The sequence below is a fragment of the Canis lupus genome, chromosome 6, assembly GCF_003254725.2.
Source record: "Canis lupus dingo isolate Sandy chromosome 6, ASM325472v2, whole genome shotgun sequence".
NCBI classification, from domain to species: domain Eukaryota; kingdom Metazoa; phylum Chordata; class Mammalia; order Carnivora; family Canidae; genus Canis; species Canis lupus.
The window spans coordinates 31,589,765-31,616,224 of NC_064248.1; the positions used below are offsets into that span (position 1 = coordinate 31,589,765).

The 26,460-nt window shown below is 48.0% G+C and overlaps 1 protein-coding gene across 10 annotated transcripts in view; it reads right to left on the reverse strand.

The window, feature by feature from the left end:
* CLEC16A (C-type lectin domain containing 16A) overlaps window positions 1–26,460 on the reverse strand; it is a 196,460-nt gene that overhangs the window by 128,190 nt on the left and 41,810 nt on the right. For 9 of the 10 annotated variants that reach the window (XM_049111392.1, XM_049111391.1, XM_049111389.1 and 6 more), the window contains exons 10-12: window positions 19,317–19,548; window positions 6,363–6,495; window positions 2,441–2,541 (exon numbers count right to left, since the gene is read on the reverse strand). In XM_049111392.1, the coding sequence (XP_048967349.1) occupies window positions 2,441–2,541; window positions 6,363–6,495; window positions 19,317–19,548 (466 nt within the window). The remainder of the gene's footprint in view (window positions 1–2,440; window positions 2,542–6,362; window positions 6,496–19,316; window positions 19,549–26,460) is intronic. The other variant, XM_049111390.1, reaches the window with a different exon arrangement.

Sequence of the window (26,460 nt, forward strand, 5' to 3'; positions counted from 1 at the left end):
CTGGAAAGAGTTTCAGTGCCGGGCAGTCTGGCGGCTCAGTGGTTTAGTGCCACCTTCAGCCCAGGGCCTGATCCTGGGATCAGGATCGAGTCCCACGTCAAGCTCCTTGCATGGAGCCTGCTTCTCCCTCTGCCTGTGTCTCTGCCTCTCTCTCTCTCTCTCTGTGTCTCTCATGAATAAATAAATAAAATCTTTAAAAAAAAAAAAAAAGGAGTTTCAGTGCCATTTAATAAGGGGTTGATGGCAGAATAAATGATGCTCAGACATAGGATTAAAAAGAACAAGGCAGGGATGCCTGGGTGGTTCAGCAGCAGTTGAGCATCTGCCTTTGGCTCAGGGCATGATCCTGGGATCCTAGATCGAGTCCCGTGTCAGGCTCCTTACAGGAAGCCTGCTTCTCCCTCTGCCCTACCCGCTGTGTCTCTCATGAACAAATAAAATCTTTAAAACAAAACAAAACAAAACAAAAACAAAAACAAAAAACGAACTAGGCAGGGGCACCTGGGTGGCTCAGTCAGTTAAGCACCCAACTCTTGATCTCAGCTCCGGTCATGATCTCAGGGTCATGAGACTGAACCCCGAGCTGGGCTCTGTGCTCAGCACAGAGTCTGCCTGAAATTCATTCTCTCCCATCTATCCCTCTTCCGCCTACCTCTGCTTGCTCTCTCTGTCAAAAGTAAAGAATAAAATCTTTTAAAAAAATGAAGAAGAGGGCAGTCCAGGTGGCTTAGAAGTTTAGCACCGCCTTTAGCCCAGGGCGCGATCCTGGAGTCCCAGGATCGAGTCCCACATCGGGCTCTCTGCATGGAGCCTGCTTCTCCCCCTGCCTGTGTCTCTCCCTCCCTCTCTCTCTCTCCTCTCTGTGTATTCTCATGAATAAATAAATAAATTTAAAAGTATATAAAAAATAAAATAAAAAACAAAGAAGGAGAACAAAAAAGGCAGTTCTCTAGGGATGGGACGTGATGTGCAGATACAAAATGATGTGAAGAAAATGGGGTAGGAACAGACAATAAGGAGGTACCTGTCTTCACATTTAAGTGGGGGAGAGTCATAAAAATAAAAGCATATGTCCTTGTACTTAGGCTTGCAGAGATATCATTTTTTTTTAAGATTTATTTATTTATTTTAGAGGAGAGAGTGCAAGAGGTTGGGGGCGGGGGGGGAGAATCCCAACCAGACTCCATGCTAAGCACAGAGCCTGAGGAGGGGCTCAATCTCCCAACCCTGAGATTATGACTTGAGTTGAAACCAAGAATCCAATGCTTAGCCAACTGTGGCACCCAGGCACCCCCGCATAGGTATCTTTAAAAAGACACATAAGATGGGGCACCTGGGGGGCTCAGTGGTTGAGCATCTGCCTTTGGCTCAGGTCGTGATCCTGGGGTCCTGGAATTGAGTCCTACGTCAGGCTCCCTACATGGGGCCTGCTTCTCCCTCTGCCTGTGTCTCTGTCTCTTTCTGTGTCTCTCATGAATAAATAAATAAAATCTTAAAAAAAAAAGAAAAGACCCACAAGAAACTGCTAAGTTCTGAACCGCCTTAAGGAAAAGAGTAGAGGACAGAGATGGGAGGTGAGGCTTTTTTGACCATATATTCTTTTGCCACTAGACCACTTATTTATCAGGATTAATGATTTGAGAATAAACATGTATTATGTTGAGTGCTTTTTAAATGTCTCTAGACATAGGCTGTCTAGGAAAACCCACCTCCACCTACCTCCCAATTAGCTTATGAAACAACTACTAAAGCATCATCACCTACTGCAAACTTTCATCTATGCCAAGCCCTGCTCTGGGCAGTGGCCAGGAAAAATGTTCTTAGTTTCTTTGTTGAGGAGCTTCTGAGGTGGGGGTTTCAGAACCTGCCCGTGCCAAGCCAGGTGGGGCATTCCTCCCAGGAAGGAAGTAAATGAATGAATCCTAACCAGGTCTCTGATCCTGACCACTCCACCTCCACGGGGGAAGCCAGAGAACCACACCTTTCTTCAGAAAGGAAACCTACACTTCCACCCAATCTGCCCAGAGTCTATTTTAGCCCTCAACCCAGAGCAAGAACATCAGCTGTTATAAATAGCAAAACCAAGATGACAATTTGATTTCAGTTCTGATGTTAGGAACAGAGGTCGGATGCTAAGCCAGTCGTCAAAGCCAGGGGTCGAAGGAAAACCACAGCGTGAACATAGTCATGCTGGATTAGACAGGCACTTGCACCTTCTCCCCCCCCCCCCCCCCCCCAAACGACCTGAACTGCCTGAGCAACCAATTCCTATGGCTTTGGTCTGTCCAAAAGCACCTGAGAAATTCTAACGAGGCCGAAGAGGAGTTTTGTGGCAGTTTGCCAAAACCAGAAAGCATTCCTCAAGCAAAGTGGCTTTCTTTTTTCCTTCCACAAGGCAGAAGAAGGATGTCACTGAGGTAGGAGAGGGGAGTAGGCTTACCTTTGTTATGAGACATGGCATACAGAAGGCAGAGCACAAACAGTGCATGGTAATCGTCATCTTGGCTGTCCAGGGCGTGGTACACCATATCTAGGAAGGGTCTGGAAAAGAGGAGGGGCATACATGAGCCTCTTGGCACAGAGGCTGAACAGCTCATATGTCGTCTCCCACCGACATATGGAGTGCTAGCCTCCTCTGCCTTTTGTGGCTCTGCCATGAGCATGCAGCGGGTCCACCGAGAGCTCCGTTTGACACCAGGCATGGGGGACAGGCTCTGCCCGTGGGAAACCATCTCCAGGGAAAACTGACTGCGGAATGGACCACTTCATCACTCAATAGTCGTGGCCTAGCTGTTCCACACACTATGGGTAAATGATGCAAAGTCCCTGCTCTTGGGGCACTCCCATGCCAGAGAACAGACGGACCACATCGTCACCTCAAAGACAGGGTGAAGAGAACAGGGCAGTGTGGTAGGCTGCCAGTACCAGACGAGGCACCAAGTCTGAGTAATTTCGGAACCTGGGCCCTGGACTCAAGACTACTTGGGTTCCAATTCGGTTTCTGCCTTTTCTGAGCTGTGGACCTTGGGTTAGCTACCTAAAACCTCTCCACTTCCCCATCAGAAAGAGCTCCCAGGAGGGCTCAACGTGAAATGATGAAAGAGAGGCATTTAGCACGGGGCCAGGGGCACAGTGGGAAGAGTGCTTGTGCGTGGGAGCTGTGACCGGATTTCTATTTTGAGCCTTCCAAGGGCACTTCTCCAGGAGCCCACTTTGGCAGGTCCTGGCCCGGCAATTTCTTGGACTGACTTTCCCTGATGGGAAAGAATCGATGTGAGGGTTCACCTCTGATGCTTGTGGGAGAGGCCGAGAGAGTGGCAGCAAATATCACAAACCACACACCCCAAACACTGCCCTTCCAGGTGAAGGGCCTGGCCTGGAAAGACTCTTTATCGCAAGGATAATAGAATATGCACAGGTCTGGCCCTTCGACAGGAGGCTCTGAGCCCGTGGACCACCTGCAGCTGCCTCTGTGGAGGCCAGGCTCAAGCCAAGAAAGCCCCTCAATGAGTAACTGAGGGCAAACAAAGTCCCTAGAAGGACACACAGCCACTGTCAACATCACTGTCTGGGGGTAGTGAAGAGGTATGGGAGAGAAACAGGGAGACTATTCACTGCTTTACCTTTTATACTTTTAAAAAACTTGAATTCTATGAATGTGCCAGTGATTCAAGATATTAAACTGAAAAATTCAAAAGAGAAAGTAGTGCAAACATTCTTGTTACAACATTTCAAATAAACTTGCAGGATGCTAGAAAATGAAAGGAAGAGTCCTTCCTAAAGGGGACTTGTACATCCGGGCTATTTCTCCAGGGCCCCAGATCCTCCCCACCCCACATTGGGCACCATTCAGATGCATAAATAGTTTTGCCGTGTGTGGATATGGGTTTCTGTATGTGACTGGCAATAACACTTTCAAACTTAAGAGCAGGATGAAGTAGAAAACATTTTCTTGTAAACCAGCCGCCTGGAATGTGGATTGTGTTTTCATTCAAGAGCAATGCAAATAACCAAATGCCCAGTAGCAGAGGGACGGCTAGATGGGACATAACATCTTCTAGGAGATGAAGTAGCATGAAACCATTAGCATTTTGTTTACTCAGAGTACATCAAAGTGAAAAAGACGCCTGGGGTTTGGTATCAGACAGCAACAACAACAACAACAAAAAAAAGACGACGACGACCAATGATAGGCATGGAATGGTATAAGTACTGGGGACAAGGAGGGTACAATTCCCACTGAAGAACAACTGGCAAGAAACCACTAGGATGTTAGTTAACAGCTGCCATTGCCTGCTGGCAGCATGGAGACCCTTTTCTCTTCTTTATGCTTTTTTCAAAATGTTTTTACATTTTTTGCATATGTGTTACTTTTAGAGGTTTATTTAACTTTTTTTTTTTATTAAGAAAAGGAAGAATGCTTTAAACATTTTTTCAGTTTCTTAGGCCTATATTTAACCCCGAATGCAGACACAGCCCACAATATACGAGGAACAGAACAGTTCCACTTTGTATGATACTGTTTCCTCAGACAAGCGGACCAATGTCAAGATCCAATTCATGTCAAGGAAAACACACTGCCCCCTCCTTCCTCCAGAGCGCCCTCCTCCTCCCTGCTCAGGGCCCAGAACGGAGATGAGGGAAGTCCGTGGCAGTGCTGCTGACAACCAGCAACTCAACACCTTCACAAAGGAGAGGGCAACTTTCCACCTGGCATTTGGTCTCGGAGCCAAGGAGAGCCCTGGCCCAAGGGTCCCCGGGGCCACAAGCTTACACGTAGGCTCAACTCAGGGTGCTAGGATCAGCTTCCATTATCAGTCATGCGGTAGAAGATGTTAGTTAAGTCAATGAAGGTAAAGAGACAATCTCAGCTGACTCTAAGAAAACCCCTCTCTTCACTAAAAATTAGGGGGAAAAAAAAAAGTTTCAACCAAACACTCGAACATAACAGCTCATTTATTTGCCTTCATTTAGCAAAGCTATAGTGTTAACCATATATGTAAAATATGTGCTCAGTTTCCATTTATTAGATCCTAAGAAACCCAATGCATCCTAACGGTATTCCCTTAAAAGCAGCAGTCCATATTCTCTTAAGCAGATCTACCCCATTTGCTTATGCACCTCCCACTACTAGTCATTTGTGGTTTTTCCAATTATTCATATCCTCACTAATGCTGTGCCAAGCAACTAAAAGTTGTTTTTCCCTCCCTTTCTGTGTTTAGAATGATTTCCTGAGTTTTCAGAGCTTCAAGACTGATGTTTTTTGCTGCCAAGCAAAATCAAAATGGTCTTTGTAAGTTTCAACAACCGATAACCCCCACCACACTCCAGGGTTTTTTTTATTAAACCCAACTGAAAATGGCTCCCTTGTGCATCTGATAGAAATTAAGCCCGACTGTTAGATAACTGAAACATCTGCCAAGCAAAGAGAGGTGGAGGAAAATACTGGTGTGCTTCAACTCTTCAATTTGCACTAATAAATAGGACGGGTGCGTGTGTGTCTCAGCCACTCCACCCTGAGGGCTCAGAAGTGCATGCTTTGTAGGCGGACAGTGAACTGCCACTGCTGTGTATTTATTCACACTGCAGTGGGATGAGGCGGTTACTGCAGGGTCTGCCCGTGCAGCGGGGCTACGTGGGAGGGAAGTAGCCTGGAAATGAAGAAGTCCTCCCAACGGTTCACTGCACACTTTGGAAGCAGCCTTCTGCCCAATCCCATTTTTGAAGGGGTGGCGCTACAGCAAAATTGCAGAAAATGTGGTATCTTGAAGGTGTAAGAGCTCCAGTAGGCCATCAATGAATGAACAATCAGGCAGGAAGTCGAAGGTGGACAGCAGCATTAAATCACATGGGCTGAGTCATGAGGGCAGGCCCTGTGGACGGTGGTGCAGCATGGCAGTGAATGAATGAGGCAGGGAGATCCAAATCCAAGGAGATCCTTCCTGGGAGCAGCAGAGCACCGCCGGGGGAGGCCAGTACCCTTTAGGACAGGGCCCAGCACCGCAAGGCTTGGGGGCAGAAGGGGCAGTGGCGCCATGTCTGGGTCTTCCTCTTTCCAAGGGGTGAGCACTACAGAGATGAGTGCCAGTTCTGTCCCTGGGCCTCTCGAGAGGGGGGTGTGCCTCTGGTGGCCAGAGGGCTGGAGAAGCAAGGAAAGGCAGGAAGCAGGACAACTCTGCAGAGAGGCAGAAGAGACCATCTGGGTGGTAGGAAGAGGCCCTGGGTTACCGTTGGTGGACACTCACCCTCACCACTCAGCCTATCTCCTCATCCTAGCGACAGAACAGCACCCTGCACCCTGATTGTTGGCTTGGCCTGGGGGCCCCCCACCCGCAGCGACAGCCTGAGCCCGCCGGTAGCACCTGCTCCACTGCGCACTCTCCAAGCCCGTGGCAGCGGCACTCTTCTCTTCGTCCGTAGTGTTCTGTTCCTGCACAGAGGTGTTGGCTGCCAACTCTGGGAGCTTGCCGCGCTCCATGATCACCATCTCTATCTCTAGAAGCAAATACAGAGACTGGGATGAGCTCAGATGGCTTCACAGACCTAGATTTATAGACACCGTCATACTAGAGACAAAGCCCAGTAGACCGCTCCTCACGCGTCCAACAAGGGTTCACCAGCAGAGGCAGGAGCATCCGCAACAAGCTGGGGAGAAATCAGATGGAGGCCAGAGCCTCTCTTTCCTTTCATCTTGGCACTGCCGAGAATCATGGCCCTGATTCTGACAAAAAAGTGCAAATTGCAGTCATTTATCTCAAGATGCTTCTTAAAGCACTAAAATGTTTTATTTTGCTTTATTCATGTTTTATTTTACTGACACCACACCCACCTGGCTCTGCCTCTCTGTAGCCCCTCGTCTTCTCCAAACAGACCAAGGGACTTTACATGGAAATTAGCTCGTGTCACCCTTTTGTTCCAAATTCTCTACCACCTTCCCACCACGTTGGGGATTAAATCCACATGCCTTCTACAGTGTCAAGGCAGCATGCTGCGCAGCCTGGCCCCTGTCCACCTCTGACTTCACTGCCTGGCCTTCTCCACTCCACGCCTCTCCAGCTGCGCAGAGCTTCTTCCGTGCTCTTTGATGGGCCTGAGCTTGTTTCTGCCCCAGGATCTTTACACAGCTACTCCCTCTGCCTGGAATACTTTCCCCCCGGGTCTCCCCTATCCTGGCCTGACTCAATGACATCCTTCAAGGTCCAGCTCCAGATGTCTTCTCAGACACCCCCTGCACTGGTTTTTCCTTTACCTCTTTAAATTATCAAAAATCCATTATTCCATTCAAATTTCCTTAGTTTTCCCCTACTGTCCTTTTCTGTTCCAGGATCTCATCTTGGGTACCATGTTACATCTAGTCATTATGCCCCCTTAGGCTCCTCTTGGCTGTGAGTTTTTGACTTCCTTGCTTCTGGTGACCTCATGGTTTGAAGAGAGAGAACTGGCCAGGTATTTTGCAGAACGTCCCTCAATCTGGGTCTGTCTGATGTTTTCTGGTCACTAGACCAGGGATACAGGTTCCTGAGAGGAAGCCCACACAGGGGAAGTGCCCTCTGCAGCCCACTGTAGGGAGGCTAACAGCACAGCTCAACCACTGCCGACATTAAGTCTGCACCACTTGGCCAAGCGAATGCTGGTCAGATTTCTCCACCAGAAAGTTACTTTCCCTCCTCCTTTCACTGCGTGCTCTGCGGGAGCAAGTCATTAAGTGCAGACCACACTTGAGGAGTGGGGAGTTATGCTCTGTCTCGTGGAGGAGGGAGTAGCTACATAAATTATTTGGAATTCTTCTGGATAAATCTGTTCCTCTCCCCCCACCCCCCCACCAATCTCAATTTTACTTGAGAGCATTTATAACTGATTGGATTTCCTATTCTCTACTTATGGTTTGCTTGTTCACTTGCCTTCCCCCACTAGAATGGGAATTTCATACGAGTAGCTGCCTCATCTGTCTTGCTCTCCACTGGAACTCTAGTGTCAAGACCAGCGCCCAGTACGCAAGTACTCATTAATGGGATGGACAGACGGATGGCTGGGCTAGCCCAGAGTGGGAGGCTTTGGCGGCAGGCAGGCCCAACAGTGACGCACGGCCACTACAACATGTAGCGGGTGGCCCAGGGCCTCACCCTGTCTGGGCTCAGAGTTTTTGAGAGTGCACGTCATTCTTACGGGAGGCAGCGTGGGTCCACCACCCTCTAGAACCCCACTAGGCAATGGCTGTGCCTGTGATGTCGCCGGCATAGAGGAATGCACCGCCTGCCAGTCCACACAGGCCTGGGCCACCAACCCATTCCTCCCAGCGTGGACTGGAGCCTCCCACCCACGGGGCTGTCACACAGGTGGTGGCTGACCCATGGGTTCAAGTGGTATGTGGACAAACGTTTTGTTTGCATAGTTCTGTGTTTATTTTACTGTGTGTTAGAAGTAGATTCTAACTGCACAGAAAACCCGCTCTTCTGTGGATGTCACTGCTTAGGAGAAGGCAAAATTTAAAGGAAAAAAATCCAAGTGAGTCAGTTCAGAGAGAGCTACTGAGTAAACAGAGTCCAAGCGGCAGAGAGCAGGTGGTGGTGCAGACTGCTGTCTGAGAACCACCGTTTTCTTCCTGCGCCTGCACCCTCACCAGCCTCCTCCAGCTGCATGCCGATGAGCCTGCCCTCTCCACCGTGGTGGCAGATGCCTCAGTGGGGGCACAAGATGATTCACAGGGCAGTACTTCTCTTAGTTTTAATTATCCTCATCTTTAAACAAGTTGTTTTGTGATGCATCTAATCCTGGGACAGCAATACAAATATGTATAATTTACAATAAAATGTATTACAATAAAATGTATAGACTTAGGAGATGCATGCTCACATGACACGTATTTGATCATGTTTACCGAGAGAGCATGCCATCGAAAATATCTGAGGACTACCAAGCAGGACTGTGGTGCCAATGTCTGGCTTCCACACTGGGACCTCTGACACACCTCCTGCACTGCTGCGAGCTCTCCTCCCTCCCAGCCTGGCTGACAAGGCAGGAATTCAGCTCCAAGGACTCCCCAAGGTTACAGGGCCAAACCCTAGTGCCTCAGCCTAGAGAATACGCCTGCTGTAACATGGTTATTAATCTCCCTGGACACTCAGAATTCTGGAGCAGACAGCAGTTAAAGGTAATCCAGTCCAGTGCTCACCAAACTTAGTTGCATATTAATTTTGAATGACAATTTCCCATGGCATATCACCGATAGGAACAGAGTTGCTCTGGGTAAGGGGTGGGTGGGTTTCCTCCTGCACGCCTGAGAGGCCCCTAAAGCTCCTTTCTAGAATTCTAGAGCTTCACACAGAACTGTTAAAAGCCACTGGTTCAGTCCTGGATACTGCATATGAGGAAACAGAAACCTGGAAACGTAGTGATAATATACCTAGAAAAGTAGCAGCAAAAGCCAGGACTACTCTCCTCCCCACTCCCAGGTCCCATCCTCGTGCAGAACCAGGCCCACAAGGACCTCTCCAGGCACAAAGAGGTTTCTGAACCTCAGTTCTGTCACCCTGGTTCCTACAGCCGTACCTCATCCAGCCGGCAATTACAGAGCGAGCTGCTCCACTGGGATTAATTCTCTAGATGAATATATGACAGTCCTTCCAGTGCCAAAACAGGTTTCATCTGCCCCCTTCTTTTTTAACAATTTTATCCAAACAACTCTTTTTTTTTAAATCTTTTTTTTTTATTGGAGTTCAATTTGCCAACATATAGCGTTAACACCCAGTGCTCATCCTGTCAAGTTGTCCCCCTCAGTGCCCATCACCCAGATCCAAACAACTCTTAAAACTACTGATTCTTCCTAGCAGCTCTGAACATCCTGAAACTGTATGCAAAATGCCATGTGGGCATGGTGGGGATGGGTGGCAGTGGTAATGGGTTTTGGGGGAGAGAGTCTCTCCAGATTCTCACAATTCTCAAAGGGTGCCAAGAGTCCCTGGGTGGCTCAGTCAGTTAAGGGTCTGCCTTCAGCTCAGGACATGATCTCGGGGTCCTGGGATTGGGCCCTGAGCCAGGTTTCCTGTTCAGTGGAGAGCCTGCTTCTCCCTCTCCCCGCCCCTTTCTCATGCTCTCACTATCTCTCTCAGGTCAATAGATAAAATCTTTTAAAAATAATAAAATTAAAAAGTAAAAAAGGGTGCCAAAGGAAAGTTGGTCTTTCTTTTCCTGGTGACTCAGGGTCAAAGTGAACCTCCTCTTTATGCCAGACCAGAATACCCAGCACAGTTCTGTGTAGCCTTCTGGGGCCCCACTCCCACACATCCCTGCTGATACATGGCTATCTCGGTGCAGCCTCGCTTCCCCTCCCAGGGCACATGCACCATGCTGCCACCAAGGAAAGCAGATCAGTGGCCTTGTATGCATGGATTTCCAGGACTTTGGCTCTGATGATGAATTCCCAAGAGGCTGCATCTGAACCTGCTATACCATAAGCCTCCATCCTATCTGGGTTTCTATTCTGGAATTTGAAAGGACTGTGGCAATAACCCAGCTCAGTTTAGCCCAAACTTCAGTCATCTGCCTGCCTCTATGATATCTGCCATGTGTATGTGTTGCTTGCACTCTTTGTTATTTACCTAATCATTTTATTTGATCTCATTTTTTTTTTCTTTTGACTTAAATACATTTTAAAAGGAAACTTTAGGGGTGCCCAGCTGGGTTCAGTTGGTGGAAGCTATGACTCAAGAACTTGGGATTGGGAGTTTGTAGGGCACCTGGGTGGCTCAGTGGCTAAGCATCTGCCTTTGGCTCAGGTGTGATCTTGGGGTCCTGGGATCGAGTCCCACATCAGGCTCCCCACAGGGAGTCTGCTTCTCCCTCTGTCTGTGTTTCTGCCTCTCTGTGTCTCTTATAAATAAATAAATAAATAAAAACCTTAAAAAAGAAAAGGGAGTTTGAGCCCCATACTGGGTGTAGAGATTACTTAAAATAATCTTTAAAAAAAAAAAGGGAAACTTTAAATCACTATTATAGCCTTCAAATAGCCTTCAATTGAGCAATCCCACTTGCAGGGATTTATCTGGAAGATACACCCCTAACAATGTAAAAATGCAATACACAAGGCTATTCACTGAAGTATTACTTGTAATTGCAAAATATTGGAAACTACCTAAATGTCCAAGCATAAAGATCGGTTGGATAAACTTTGGTACACACACACACACACACACACACACACACACACACACACCCCACAGCTGTAAAAGAGAATGAGGAAGATAGCAGTGAGCTGATACAGAGTGATTTCCAGGGAAGTCACTAAGTGAAGAGAATAGAGTGAATACTATGTGTCACCCTGTGTGGAAGAGAAAAGGAAGAATAAGAAAATATATATAAAATGGATTTTTCTTACAAAAACAAACACAGGAAGGACATTCTAGAAAGCAAGAATGTTGATTATCTACAGAGGTAGGGGAATGGGAATGGAAAGAATATGGAAGAAGGGCCACTTCCTGAACATACCTTTTTGCATAGTTTTAAGTTTGTTAATAATCCATATGTTTAAAAAAAAAAAGAAATTCAATCTATAAAAATGGGAAAGAAGAACCCTAAACTGGACCTCCCACCCCCCAAAAAAGGACCAAGTATCTTTTCAAACGAATAGCATACCTACTCTGACATGGATAAAAGAACAAAGGAAGGGCAGACTAATCCAAGTCATTACAAACATGATACTTGACTCTATACCTTCAGTTGGGAGACAGGTGAAGCATCAGAGGAGGGGGGATTGCAAACCATCCCAAACTCTTGTTTATTAAACAATAAATAAACTGAAACTTTTTACGACATATTGTAGGATCGAGCAAACAAATGTGTTGACATTGTTGGGAGCCAAGGCTCTACTGAAGAAGTGACACACAGATTTGGAACGGGGGAAGGCAAAAAAGAACGCTCTGGGAACTGATGTGCATTGGTATGATTACTGGAGGCATTGGTACGCATTCCTGATTTCTAAGATACATATACGCATATGCATGTTTGTACACAGGTATATGTGTGCATGAATAAATGTGTATTTTGTGTATATACATGCAGCTGTTTTGTAGATCTGTCCACTGAAAGCCACTCCGGGAGCCATCAGCACATCTGGCACTCAGATCTTGGCCCCTAATACCACTGCACATTGAGAGGAACCAGGGTTTTTCAGAGAAATGGCTCATCCTGGGGATGGGCATTCCCCCATCCATTCCAGGAAAAACCTGGAATACCTTATGAAACCAGGAAGTGTAAGGATTGCCCAAAAGAAATGACGGGACCGCAGTACCAGGACACAGCAGTCAGCTCAGAAGTGTTCCCAATGGCCAAATCTGGGACAATTTGAGCACCAAATTAATTAAATCAGTAATGAAACATAAACCACTAAAAACTGGAATCCACGAGTCCATGCCAAGAACCGATAAAGAAAGAATTGGGAAGAAGGGGGGAATCTTGCTTACAGTGGAATGCTGAAGGCTGACTTTTAAACTCGGAGAGAGAGTGCTGATGTTGGAAAAAAATCAACATTTTCGCCACCATTCTGGTAAAGACTGGATCAGGCAAGTATCGTCAATGAATGCCAGCTCCCAGGGATGAGGCCTAGGATACCTGCATCATCTCTAAGCATCTCCCCCATGTACTGCAAATTAGTTGTAAAGAAAAGAGAAAGCAATTATACAGTGGAGGGAACGGGAAGTACCTTGGCCAGGTGACCAATATTCACATCACCCTTGAGGGTCAGGAGGCCATCAGGTGCCTCCAGGTGGGACACCCCGAGAAGGACATGACACCACCTACGCCACAGTCCAGCCAGGAATGTATAACTTCCATCTAATCACAAAGAAAACATCAAAGACAGAATAGGGAACATTTTATTAAAATAAAAGAGGAAGAGGTTCTGCATTCTTCAACAATGTTAATGTTGTAAAAGAGAAGGTTGTGGAAAAATGTTCCAGAGTCACGAAGGCCAAAGAGACATGACAATTAAAGGCACTACCTGAATCTAGACTGGGTTTTCTATTGGTGGCAGGGTAGAGCGGGGAGGTGGGGGGGGGGGGGAAGGATATGCTCTAAAGGAGATTACTGGGCACACAGACAACTCCAAATAGGGACAGCAGAAACCTACACTGAGGTGGACGGCTGCCCTGGGGTCACAAGAGCGATTGTCCAATTCTTAGCAACCACGTGCTGCCCCGTATATGGGGAAGCAATAGGATGGATGCAACTTACCCAGGAAAAAAGCATGTGTGTGCGTGGACAGAGAGAGGGAAAACATAAGAAAGTAAAGGGGCTACAATATATTAAAAGATGAAACTGGGTAAAAAGTAAACAGGTGTTCTTTACACTGTTTTTGTTTTTCCAAATTCTTATAAATTTGAAATTATTTTCAAATGAAAAAAAAATGCCTCATTACTACTCTAAGCATATAGCCACAGTGTAGACAGGAAGCAAGTGTGAAAATGTACATGATGAGGGACCAACCAGGAGTGAGGCCTGCTGTGTGCTGGAAAGGGGGGAACGTGAGGGAGGCGAGGAGTACACCAGGTCAGGCTGCCCTGGAGCTGCTGTCAACAAGAATCTCACCGCCCCGTCCCACTTAAAACCATCCCCATATCCTGCAGCTGGGGCAGTGCTGATCTAGCCTAATCTCTGCATGCTACAGAAGGGGAAACTAAGGTACAGAGGGATCGAGGTGTTGGGATCAACATCCCTGCTGCTGCGGCTCCTCTCCCAGCACTACCCATTGGCCACATCCTGGAAAGGAAAAAATCTGTGTGGTTATAGTCCCAGCACCAGGGAGGCACCAGGACCCATAATCTTGAAGGCTCTAGCACCCCAGTCTGGTGGGTGGTATGACCCCTTTATACAACAGGAGTGTTGAGCCCCTGAGAGTCAAGGAATGTCCTTGTGAGGCTGAGTGGCTGGGCGTGGGAACCCAGATCTCCAGCATCTCTGGTTTCACAGGCCTGCCCTGGCCCTCCTTGGCCTCTATCATTTCCACAAAAACCCCCAAGGCAGGAGAGGATTTGCAGACCCGTGGTCATAGCAGTCATGATGGCCAAAAGGTAGAAGCAACCCAAGTGTCCATCAAGGAGTGAATGGATAAGCAAAAATGTGGTATATCCAAAAAATGGAATATCGTTTAGCCTTAAAAAGGAAGTCCTGGCACAGGTGACACCACAGATGAACCTTGAGGACATGACGCTAAGTAAAATAAGATAGTCACAAAAAACAAATGCTGCATGGTCTCATTTATAGGAAGTACGTAGAACAGTCAGATTCAAAGAGGCAGAAAGTGGAAAGGTGGTTGCTGGGAGAGGGAGGGGGGAGATGGGGAGTTAATGTTTAACGGGGACAGAGTTTCAGTTCAGGAAGAGGAAAAGAGGGGTAGAGACGGATGGTGGTTCTGTTGCACAATAGCAGGAATGTACAGGAGAGGCCGGAGGACTCTCAGCACCCCAGGAGGTCAACCTCTCCCCCTCTAAATGACAGCTCTGGCCAGATCCCTGAGCTTCCCTGATGCTCTGACACTCTGATTTCTTTAAATAACAGCAATAATCCATCAACTTGCCCAGGATGATATACATTCTAATCTGATTAATATTTGGTAAATGAAGTGCTTTTCAGGGAAATGGCAGGCATGACCTCCCAACAGTCTTTGACTTCACAAATTCAAGGATTTTCTGAGTTGCCCTCTGTGTTCTACATTCCAGGAATCAAAATGAGGACAGACAATAAAAAGGGGGAAGGGGAGAATAAGAAGGCTTTAACGAGAACGTTCAGGGAAGGAGGAGAAAGATGCCCTTGCTGGTTACCTAGGAAATAAGGGAAGGACTGTATGCTATTGGCTGGCTTTGAAGCAGATTTCAAGAGGAAAATAGCTCCTGGCAACAACAGGGTGTGTATGAGCTGAGGATTTGGGGGGAACCTCTTCCTTTGTTTTGTGTTTTGCCTTCCCTGAACAGCACAAGGTTGAATTTAGATTTTTTTTTTTTTTTTCTGGGAAGTTCCTTATACAAGTTAAGCCCATTTGAAAAGGTGGCACTCCCACATCTTTACAATGGCGGGCCAGCCTCCTAATATCCTTCTCTCTCCCTTCCCGCTGTCCCCCACCACACACACACACACACACACACACACACACACACACACACTCACCCACCTCACTAAGTCATTATACAAATTAATAGAGAACCAGGCTTCACAGAAACTTGCAGTAGGGGGTGGGGGGTGCCCAACCACCAAGTCCCTCCAGCCAAGCCAAAAGGCCCCTTCAAGCTCCTCACTCTGCTCTCTCGCCTTTAGTGCTCATGAATCACATGGTTAAGTGTGGGGACAGAGACGTTCTCATTTCTGACAAGCTGAGGGCTGGGCATCGTGAAGGCCTCCCAATTGGTAGAGAAGCAATGACTTGCCGAGGGTCACAGAGCTGCTCAGGAGCAGCCCCTCCAGGGTCTAGGATTCAGACTCCAACTTCCCAATGGCTGATTCATGGCTCATCCCAATCAGGAAACTCCGCCAGCCGTGGGGTTGGCTCTGGGTTTTTAAGAGGAGCCAGAAATGAGGCCAGGGTTCCATCTCATTTCAATAGAGACTTAAAACAAAACAAAACAAAACAAAAACACCAAAGCCGGAGTTCCAAACTTCCGGGTACCCCTCAATTCCCAGCTGACCTGGCAGGTTCAGAGTGAGAGTTGTCTTCTTCACCCTGTGCCTTTGTTGGGATGCAAGAAAAGAGCAGGTTTTCAACCTCAGGCCAGGAAATCAGTGCATTCTTTTTCCATAGGGAAAAAAAACAAAAGCTAAACCCTTTTCCTCATACAAGATGTCCAAGCCATCTTTCTCTTGTCCTAGGTCTGTTTATCAATCTACTACTCTAAGCGACTCCAAAAAGAGACAACTGTCCTTTCAGACTGAAGAGAAAGGTAAGATAGAATGAGCACTGAGTAGACACTTCTTTGGCTTTGGCCATTAGGGCACTCTTCTCTGGCCTTTTAGTGTGCAATTTCTGCAAATTTAGGGGCCCTGTGATTTTCTTGGTTTCAGAATGAGTCACTCGTCACTTGGGGCCTGCAGTAGAGCAGAGGGTCCAGAGGCACACATTCATTTCACACTACTTCCTTGTCTGGGCTTAAATGTGGAGGAGGTGTGAATTCTGGTTGCATTTGTAGAAAAAGAACATGTTAATGCCACATTTAAATCAGGTCATGGCAAAATTGTGACTTGTGACCACATGCCTTTTTATGCCAGTGCTCTATATGTCACCTTTTTAAGGCAAGATTTCCCCACTAACATGGGGATGGCAGGGTTTGCAGGGGCATTGGTGCCAGCATCTCTTCGCTCAAGAGTCACGTGTGCCTGTCTGTCACAAGAAGGACATCACAAGAAGTCTCTAGATCTAGGGACAAGGCAAGAAGCTTGCTGGGGAAAAAATACTCTGGAGGGGGAAAGAGCCACATAGCCACCTCCAAAGAGCAAGGGAGCAGACAGCCCTGAGGGGCGTGAGGAGCACACAGAAACAGTGTGGCTTTCTAGGGGGGCATCTGCTGTTTCCTCTGCGTCAACAACCACACCCCTTTCTGATAAACACATCCTCTTTTTTAAACTGAGGGAGTCATCAAAGGATCAACAAGTGACCCAACCGGCACAGAACACACCTCTACAGCAGTGGGTGAGCCAGGCCTATCAGTGTCACGGAGCATCAGCCCCTAGACTAGAGCTGCAGCTGAGGGGAAGCTGATGGGAAGTTTGGTAATAAGTTGATAGGATGTGAGCCTGGCACTGCTGATGGTCATCTATACTCAGGTCTGGACCTGCCCAAGCCTTCCAGTGACATGAACAATAATTGCCCTTTTGATGCCAGTCTGAGTTGAATTCCTAACTCTTATAACCATAAAAATTCTAACATATACATTTATTTAAAAAAAAAAACAGAAAAAAAACATCACATGAATTACACCTTTTCATACTCCATTTCCACACGAGGAAACAGGTACAGGGCTCGGGGAGGCCACTCAAGGCTTGCAATAAACCCAGACATGACTGTAAGGCAGCATCCCATTTCTTAGCATCTGCCGTATTGATGCTGTCGCCTATACCCTTCCAAGTCACGGGAGCTAACAGCTGCATGCTATTACCCCAACACAGTCTAAGGAGAGAATACCCACCAACTGTACCTTAAATCTGAAAATAACTAAGAGATCAAGGACACCATTCACATGAAAGCTGCTGCAGCCCAGTTAGGGGTCTCTGCTGGACAGGCCTGTGAGAGCTGTATTTATTTATGTTGAGCTGAGCGGGAAGATGCTAGGTCCATAATATTTTGGAATAACTAATGTGTGTTCAGGGAAACAGGAGGGCACTGAAACAACAAGAGGGTCACTGAGAGCCATGTTCGACCAAGCTCTAACATCAGCATCGACTGTCCAAGCAAAACCTCCAGGAGATCCCAGGGCCTTGTCTGATACAACCTGGCCGAGTAGCCATCCAGAAAACAGGTTTTTATGGGCTGGTGATGAACGTTTCTCCCCTTGCCCCCTGTACCAGGCAGGGAGGCTCAGCATCTGGGGAGCCATCACCCCAATCTCAATAGTGAGCTGGCACAGTAGCCTGGCCGAGCCACGGGAGCCCCGCACACCAGGACTGGGCCTCCAGGCTGACTCATTTGACTGTGTTTGTGGCCAAGCCTGCCCTGTCCACACCAGGGTTAGTCATGGCCAGGCCTGGTTAGACAGCAGCCCTTAAAAGGACTGGAATGAAAGAGGTAGCATCTTTCCAAAACAAAATCGACAAGAACACAGAGTACAAAATGGGGTGAAATCCTCCTCCTTTTGCCCAGTGTGGCCACAGCACAGCTAAACCCCAGGTTTTAAGCAGACAATTTTCTCCTGAGTTTAAAAAAGAAAAGAAAGATACAAATAAGCAAACTAAGAAGGCTTGCTTACCTTGCGTTTGCCCCTCACCTCCCCACCAAAGTGATACTTGTTGGCATACGTGTTCTGAGCCAAGAACGAATGCCTACGCCAAATGCTGACTGCGCACTTTAAACAAAAAGAAAAGCATGCTGGGGATCTCAGCCTTAAAAAGAGGGCCGGGTGGCACCAGAGAGATGCTTTGGTTATACTTATTGAAATGTGATCGTGTCATTCCCTGAGAACTGCCAAGAAAATCAGAATGGGGCCAGCAGGGTGGGGAAGGGGGCGGGTTTCAGCTCCATAATCACAGCAAACTCCCCAAAACAAATGATTCCCAGTCATTGATTTACTGAGTTACTGCATTTTCCAGCTTCAGACACCGTGGACTAGGGACTCACATGGTCCAGACTGATGGGCTAAGGGCAGCTGGCTTTGGAGCAGACACCACCAGACCAAGGCCTAGGAGGATAGCCTGCAGTAGGAGCTGAGGACAGCCCGTGTCTGTGCCATGAGGTGTGGTGGGAGCTCGTGTCCAGCACGCAGAGCCCCCAACCCACTTCCACCCCAGCCCTTGCTCCACTCTGAGTGCGCAGGGCCGTGGCCAAGACCCCATCTGTGTGGCTGTGCACCCGGCCCATGACACAAGAGACTGCACAGATAAAGCTTGCCTAATTCCAGAGCAGACAGTGCTCTCCAGATTGAGGTGTGAGTATCTAAGCGAGAGGAAGGTGGAAATTAAACCAGAATCATCCCCAACACAAACCAAGAAGAGGAATGAATGATTCTGCTTACTGAGCACACATGCCCCAAAGCCAGGTGTACCTCATTCTAAACAGACAGGACTTTGAATAAATCTTGATGTAAGATTATCTAGGGGATTATATTTGATTATTTGATTCCGGAAAAAAAAGACTTATTAAATATACATAATCTCATTAAACACAAGTTTTCTTCCTGCAGTGCACTAGGAATAATGACTGTGTCAAAAATCATAATCGCAGGTGATGGGGAGTAATAAAAACTCCAATAAACATGATGAGAGCAGTAGTGTCAGTAAATGCCTGTGACACGGGTCGGGCACTGCTCCAAGCACGGTACATGTATTAATGCATTTAATTCTCGGAAACACAGAGTAAGTACTATCTGCTACCTTCTTTTTACCAACGGGGAAACCGAGGCATGCGGCTCCAAGTTAAGAACCCTGCTCTGGATCACCCGTGCGATGAGGGCAGGCCTTGCAGTGGACCTGCCCACAGCTGCCTGCGGAGGGCTGAGCCCACAGAATGAGGTACACCGGCATCAGGAATGGACGGAAGTGCCCACGGACACACAACGGGGACTAGACACAAGTGACAGCCTGGCTCACAGCGCAGGCAGCAGGGTGGTGTTCGCGGGCGCACTCACCTTCACTCTCCCCACTCGTCCTGATGCCTTTTGAACCACCCTCAATACCTTTAGTCTTCTCAGCGTCTTCCTGGGCATCCTCGGTGGGCCCCTTCTCGTCATCGTCTTCCTCCCCAACGTTTTTGTAGTTGGGTCTCTTCTGCACCCGCCTCTTGCCCTTGTGCTTGTTCATCTCAAGGGAACGCTCTAGAGTCTCGGTGGGTTTAATGAAGCACCGAATGCTGGGCTTGGCCTAGGGAAGTCAACACACGGATTGGAACCTTGGAATCTCACGGGACACTATCATCAAGCTGCCTGAGTGCTGTGGCCCCAAGAAATTCTATTTCCAAAACAAAAAAGGCAACCTCCCATGTTGTCATCGTGACTATGATTAACACCACCATTGTTAAATCATCAGAACAATAGCACCAGCTACCATCTACTGCCTGCCGCCCTGAGTCAGCAACACTAGCTCTGTGCTTCCCAAAGGTCACTCGTTTGCCTAGGAAACACACCTCTCTTAGCACTTTTATGGTACCCTGCTTGTGCCAGATGCTCTCTAAGGGCGCTGACTGTACTATCTCACTTGAATTTGACAATGACCCCATGAGGTCGTCCTGTTGTTTCACTGTTTCACTCCCTTTACAGACGATAAAACTGAGGCTCAGAGGCGGTGGATGACCCACCTGTGGTCAAAGGACCAGGAGACAGCAGAGCTGGGATTCAAACCCACACACCCTCCACCCAACTTAGGTCTTAAGTACAGCACGCTGGTGGTATTAACTTCTAGCTTAAATACATTTATTTTAAAAGAAACTGTATACCACTACAGAACATGGAACACCAATATATCTTGCTGTTATAAAAATAAGAAAAAAAAAGGTGCACTGGATGTAGCCAAATGCTGGCTCTGTAGAAAAGGGGCTTGGCAAGCACCAGCAAGGAGTTAAAGCTCATCCGCAAAGGAAGCTGACCCCAAAGAAAGTTCTCTGAGAAGTCAGGAGGCTTTCTAAGAGAATGAAAAAGGCCAGTGTGTTGCCTGTGGATCATGCCCCGTCCTATGGGAAACACGTAGCCGTATCTCAGTCCAGGTAACACAGATGAGCTCAAGGGATCGCCACTCCCATTTTATAGATGAGAAAACAGAGGCTCCAAAGGGCAAAGTGACTCGCCGGATATCACACAGCTCCTGAGCCACGCATCAGACTGGGAACTAAGTCTGCCCAATCCCAAAGCCCAAGCTCCTCCTGAAATAAGGGTGCTTCAGGAGGAGCTCAAACTCAGTTAGATGCTCAGTACCCTTTAAAAAGTATTTACATACAAATGGACCAGGTCCAGAAGGGAACAAAGACAAAAGAAAATGGATTTGTTTGGGGCAGGATTCTGACTGAAGTATTTTTCTCTTTTCAGGGTCTGGATGAGGTCCAGACATCGTTTTGTCATTTAAAAAAAAAAAAAAAAAAAAGAGAAAGTTTTAAAGAAAACTTTTCCATTATCTTGATACAGTTTATCCATCTTCTGAATTCACCCCCAACCAACCGCCAGCTGTATTCTGGGGGCCACCATACTTTGCTTAAGTGGAATGTCTTCAAGGAGCACAGATTAATTTCAATATCGTTCAAAACAAAACCTAATTGGAAACTAAATTAGCATCCAAATCTGAACATTAATTTTTATTTACTCACTTTGGATTATTCATCCACAAAAATGACAGATAAATTGAGATATGATTCTACTGCCCAGGAAACCCAGATAGCGCATTACAGACGCCAACGGCTGAGAGCCCAGAGGCGGGAGCACCCTGAGCATGTGCCACTTGACAGACAGAATCCATCAGAGTCCACTTAGGATGCTGTGTGACCGAACACAGCCCCTCATCTTCTGCTGAAGGCCTCAAACCCAGGAAGTCGAGGGTCCCAAGATTAACACCACAATCAAAGCTTTCTGAAACAGAAAGCTGAGACTAAATGCAGAGCAAAGTATCACCCAGTTAGAAGGTCCAAGCAAAAATTCACGTGGACGGACTTAGAAAATTCTCCCTGAGCTCTGTATGAACTTGGATGTACAAAAGTGCTAAAATAAAGGGAAGTGAAAGTGTGTGTCCTGGGCTGCTCAGGGCATTACGATCCCCAGCTGGACTCCCATGAGCTGTGTGGGTCCTCTCCGAGTGAGCATCAGGGTCCTTGTCTAAAACACAGTGCAGATAACGCCAGCCTTCTAGAACTAAATGTCATCTCGAATATAAAAGTTCTTTTGGTAAGCATCCAACATATGAGAGTCACCTTCCTTTCCCTGCCTCCTTAACAAAAAAGGAAAAAAAAAGGCTAAGAGTCAACTGTAAAAATAAATTTTAAAACTTTCCAAAGGGATCTGCTTTTCTCGACGGTCAGGTATTGGGAGGACATGTTTACTGGGGAAATTTCAAACCTTTAAAATGCAACCTACCCAGTGAACAGCTGGAAATAACCTAAATGTCCATCAAGAGGGGAGTAGTTAGGTAATTACAGTCTGACCATAGAATGGGAATCCACGAACATGTTAAAGAGACCCAGATCTTTTTGTACCTATATGCGTGCATACACAATTGGTACCAGAGTGGAAAAGCAAGAGCAGGGAGCTCAGTAGGGGGCCCTTCAAGTAAAGCTTTACAAGGGCTACACGTGATGCTGTGAACAGCTTTTCCTCGAAAGTGGCCTAAGAATGTCTTGGGATTTAGTCTTTGGGGGATAAGAAAAAGCAGGTGGTCCTGTGTGCACACCCACACAAGTGCATTTGTATTTTTTTTTTTTTATTTCTAGACCTTTCTGTTTGAAATTTCTAATCCTGTATGCATGTTAATTAAAAAAAAATTATCAGGAATCATTTGGACATTATAATTTTGGACTTTATTTTTCCTTTCATTTTTCTTTTATATTTAAAAGCCTGATTGTGGAGAAGCAGACAGGGCTTGGCTGGGAAATGTAAACAGAGATCCATGAACATTCCTTCTGCTCCTGTCAAGAGCCTCCTGGCTGCTGGCCTCCAGGAATCTCTGTGGGACAGTGGACAATCCCAGATATTCCAGATGGAAGGCCCCCAGGAGAAGGACCCATCCACCTTACCCTCGGGTATACTCTCAACACTAAACCAGGTGCCTGGAGCAGGGCAGGACCTCAATGGGCAGCTACTGAGTGAATTCATGGCTGCCTGTACCCATACTGCCCAAAGCAACAGAGAGAACAGTAAAGAAGGAAAGTGAGGGATGGAAGAAACCAGGAGCCTGACAGCCTCAGGAGATTAGCACAGTGCAAGGGCAGGCGCAGAATGGGGAAAGCTCACTTCAGAGTCAAAACTCAGGAGGCCTTTGGGTTTATATTCTCATAAAGCGAGCACACCATGTATGCGAATCAGGTGTACAGTTCCCAAATGCCGCAAGTTCAGGTTTTGCTAAGGGCTCATCTCCCAGGGACCTGGAGCCTGAGCTGCCAAGAGGAGTGTGGAGATATGGGGCCGTCCTTGCTGACAGCACAGATTCTTCCAGTTATCCAGAGAATGCAGCTGGAGCCTAGGCTCTGTGGCTGGCCATTAGGGCTGGCTTCTGAGGTCAGGGCCAGTGGAAGGCCAGCAATGTGATTTCAGGGGTGGCCCAAGGGCTGAACTGCTCCCTGAAGTGTCTGCTTCCACCTTACTCTCCACCCCACCACCCTAAGGCTTCCATCCTTGTTTAAAATACTCCAGAAGGTAACTCCCCAGGGGTTGGAAGTAACTAAGGGCTTTTAGGGCTGCAGGATTTGAGAGTCAGCTCTGCAGGGACAGCGAGGGGGGTCTGAAGCAAGGGGTCAGGAAGGAGGACGCAAACACCTAAGGCCCTGGTGTTGGACACAGAAATACCCCAGGTGTCAAACAGAATGCCCTCCATTAGGTCTGGGGGCACCCCATCCTAGAAAGGCCACATGCAGAGTGCACATGAAAAAGCAAGCTGCAGGGGCGCCCGGGTGGCTCAGCTGGTTAAGCATCTGCCTTTGGCTCATGTCATGATCTCGGCGTCCTGGGATCAAGCCCCGAGTTGGGTTCCCTGCTCAGTGAGTCTGTTTCTCCTCTGCCTCTCCCCTCTGCTCATTCTGTCTCAAATGAATAAATAAAATAAAATAAAAACAATCAAGCTACAATTGAGCCACCCATCCAGGATTCTGTTTACAATTAAAAAAACAAAAAAATATATCAATTAAAACATGTCCATCTGAATTGTGTTTTCCTGTGTGGATAGATATGTAAATGATGGTGACCATGGCAAGGTCTAGAAGGTTACAGACGCCCCAGCCCCAGAGAGTGGTCCCTTCTTAAGAGGATAGGGAGGTTGGGGGAACTTTCACTTTCTTTTCTAGTCGTCTCTATGTCATCCAGTCCTTGTGCCCCAAGAAAGTTATTACCAATGCCACTTAAATGTCAAGAGTACCTTTAAAGGAGGTACCTAATGCCACTGAACTGTATACTTAAGAATAGGTAATCCATTATTTTATATGTATTTCACAAAAAAAAAAAAAAGACACCTTTAGGAGGAGGAGGAGGAGGTTATAGACGGAGAACAAGCTGCGAGAAATGTCTTCTGCCTTGACACACACACAGTCATAAGCACAAAGCCATTGACACACCTGATTACTGAACTTTATGTTATCCCTCAATTGAAAAAACATTCACCTACAGAATCGACAGTGAAAGTGATTGTCCTAACACCCTAAGGACAAGCTAGGAGCAGATGGGACAAGTCTGGAGGCTGGATGCACTGCAGTCACCACAGGACTGACCTCACTCACTGAGCCAGACCAAACACCAGGGGTGAAAGCAGCCCTGGGCCTGCCTGCACGGGGCTCCCAGACCAGCCTGGAGCAGGCAGGGTTCTGGCGTGCATCCACGTGGACTCTGGGGGCACGGAGGAAGGAGTGAGGAACCCTGCCAGGCGGGGGAGGCGGAGGCGAGGGGGAAGCTCAGGAGGGCTTCGTGGAGAAGGAAATGACTGGTCCAAGTCTTGAATGGTAGAAAAGGAGTTCACGAGAACACTTGGGAGGAGAGAATGCTAGGAAGGCCAGCTCAGAGCTCTGGCCCGTTCACCCTTTATTTCTGTCAAGGCCCGGATCACTGGAGTGGGTGGGAGTGGGTGTGCCTGGTGACTGCAGCGGTGCCCCGGGACACAATGTGCTTGGCCAGCTCCCCAGGGAGCAGCAGGCACACAGCAAGCCACGGGGTGGTGCTGAGCCAGCTGGATGGCCCCTCCAGCCACCTGCTCCTGATGGGGGTTCACAGTGCTCGTGGCCCGAGCAGCGCTGTCAGAGTACCCCTGCCTCTGTACCTGGTAGATCCAAGCTGCTCAATGGGTTTCTTTGTACCCACTCAATGGTTCGGGGGAGAGGGAGGAAGGAGGGAATGGCCAGGAAAAGCAGCATGGGGACAGCAGGCAGGCCGCTCTGGGAAGAATCTTGGCTGAGAGGGAAAGGAAGAAGAAAGAGGCTGGCAGCTAGAGGGGGCAGACAAGGGCTCAGACAGGTGACATGGCCCCGGTGTCTGGCTCTGGCTCTGTAGGAGCTATTGCCATGATCTAGGAAAGCTCACCTTCCACACTCTCCTAGGCAGAGCCTGCTCACCTTCTGAGGAAGCGGCTAGAATCCTTTTGTTCAAACAGCTCTGCAGTGCTCTTCGAGAACTAGGAGCAAGGAGGCAGGCCACGCTAACAAAACCTGCCCAACGTAAGGGTAGACCCAAGTCCAACCTCATTCTCACTTACTGGCCCAGGGGCCCTGACCAAATGAGCCTCTGTCTCCCCATAAGTAAGAGAGAGACAGTAGCAGCTCCATCGCATGCTGCCATGGAGCTACGATGAGATCCTGAGTGCAACCATGCCCGGCACAATGCCTCCCACAAAGAGACACTCTAGAAATACTTATTCACCTTTGACCCCTGGCAGATGGATCACCAGGGTAGAAGAGATGGCAGGGGAGGGGCTAACCTCTAAAAAACAATCACATTCTGTTTTAAATTTGGCTCCCTGGCTCCTACAAACTTTCTGCTCGCTGGATTTCTGGTTTGTTAGTGGGCTGGACTCAGCCTCCTCAAAGCGCTCCTGGGCCCCTGGCCAGCCTCCCTGATCCCCAGCGTCAGGGGCTGGGCCTGCAGAGCATACAGCACAAAGGCAGAGGTGCTGGGGCGGCCGGGGCCCAGGCTCAGTGTCCTGCCGCTCACCACCTTCTCCTAGGGCCTCAGTTCCCACAGTCACCAAATGGGCCTCATGGTAGTACTTGCCCCACAGGGCTATGTGGTGCCAAAAAGGAGCACACCTCCTTGTTTACCTGTCTCCCAGTACTAAGGACTGTCACTAATGCCCAATTACCTGTCTCCCGGTACGAAGGACCATCACTAATGCCCAGTGGGCATCAGAAATGGACCCAGTGCTGCTGTGAACCCAATATGTACACTGATTCACTTTATCCTCTAACAGGCGACCAGGGGAGGGAGGGAGCTGCAGCGGGCAAAGACTGGCCCAAGGTCACCCATTTGGCAGAGGCAGAGCCAGGATTTGGATCCAGAGAGTCTGGTTTCAATCCCCACAGGCCTGATGACTCTACTGCACTGCTCCAGCACTCACCGCCTTCAGTGAGCATTTGTCAGCCTGCCAACGTGGGCCAGCCCCCTGCAGGGCAGACCTCAGGGCCCAGCCAGGCCTCAGTCACACCTGTCAGAGCAGCAGGTGGACAGCACAGCAAAAGCTCAGGGATGGCTGACATACCTACCACTCATGAGGCAGCCTTCTGACCCGACCATCATTCCGGCTGCCCACACAGTGTGATGACTGACCATTTTGTCTCATGTACACAGGGCTCCAAATGTCACAGGGGGTCATGGCGACCCAGGCATGCACCAACCATAACCAACAGCATGTGGCTTTGCAACTGGCCGTGAAGAGAAGCTCGGCTGATAACTTGCCGAGATCAACAAGCAAACATCAGAGAGCACAGATGCCAGGATGATACAGAGGTGCGCACTATATGCCCAACACTGAGAAACCCAGTGCTACTGAGCTGAGGCCAAGACGTGCAGAACACACAACTGCAACCACATCAGTGTGGCAGCTGGACATGCTGCCAGATGTAATGGGGAAAATAAAACCCATCAGGGAGGAATGTGAAGAGCTAAC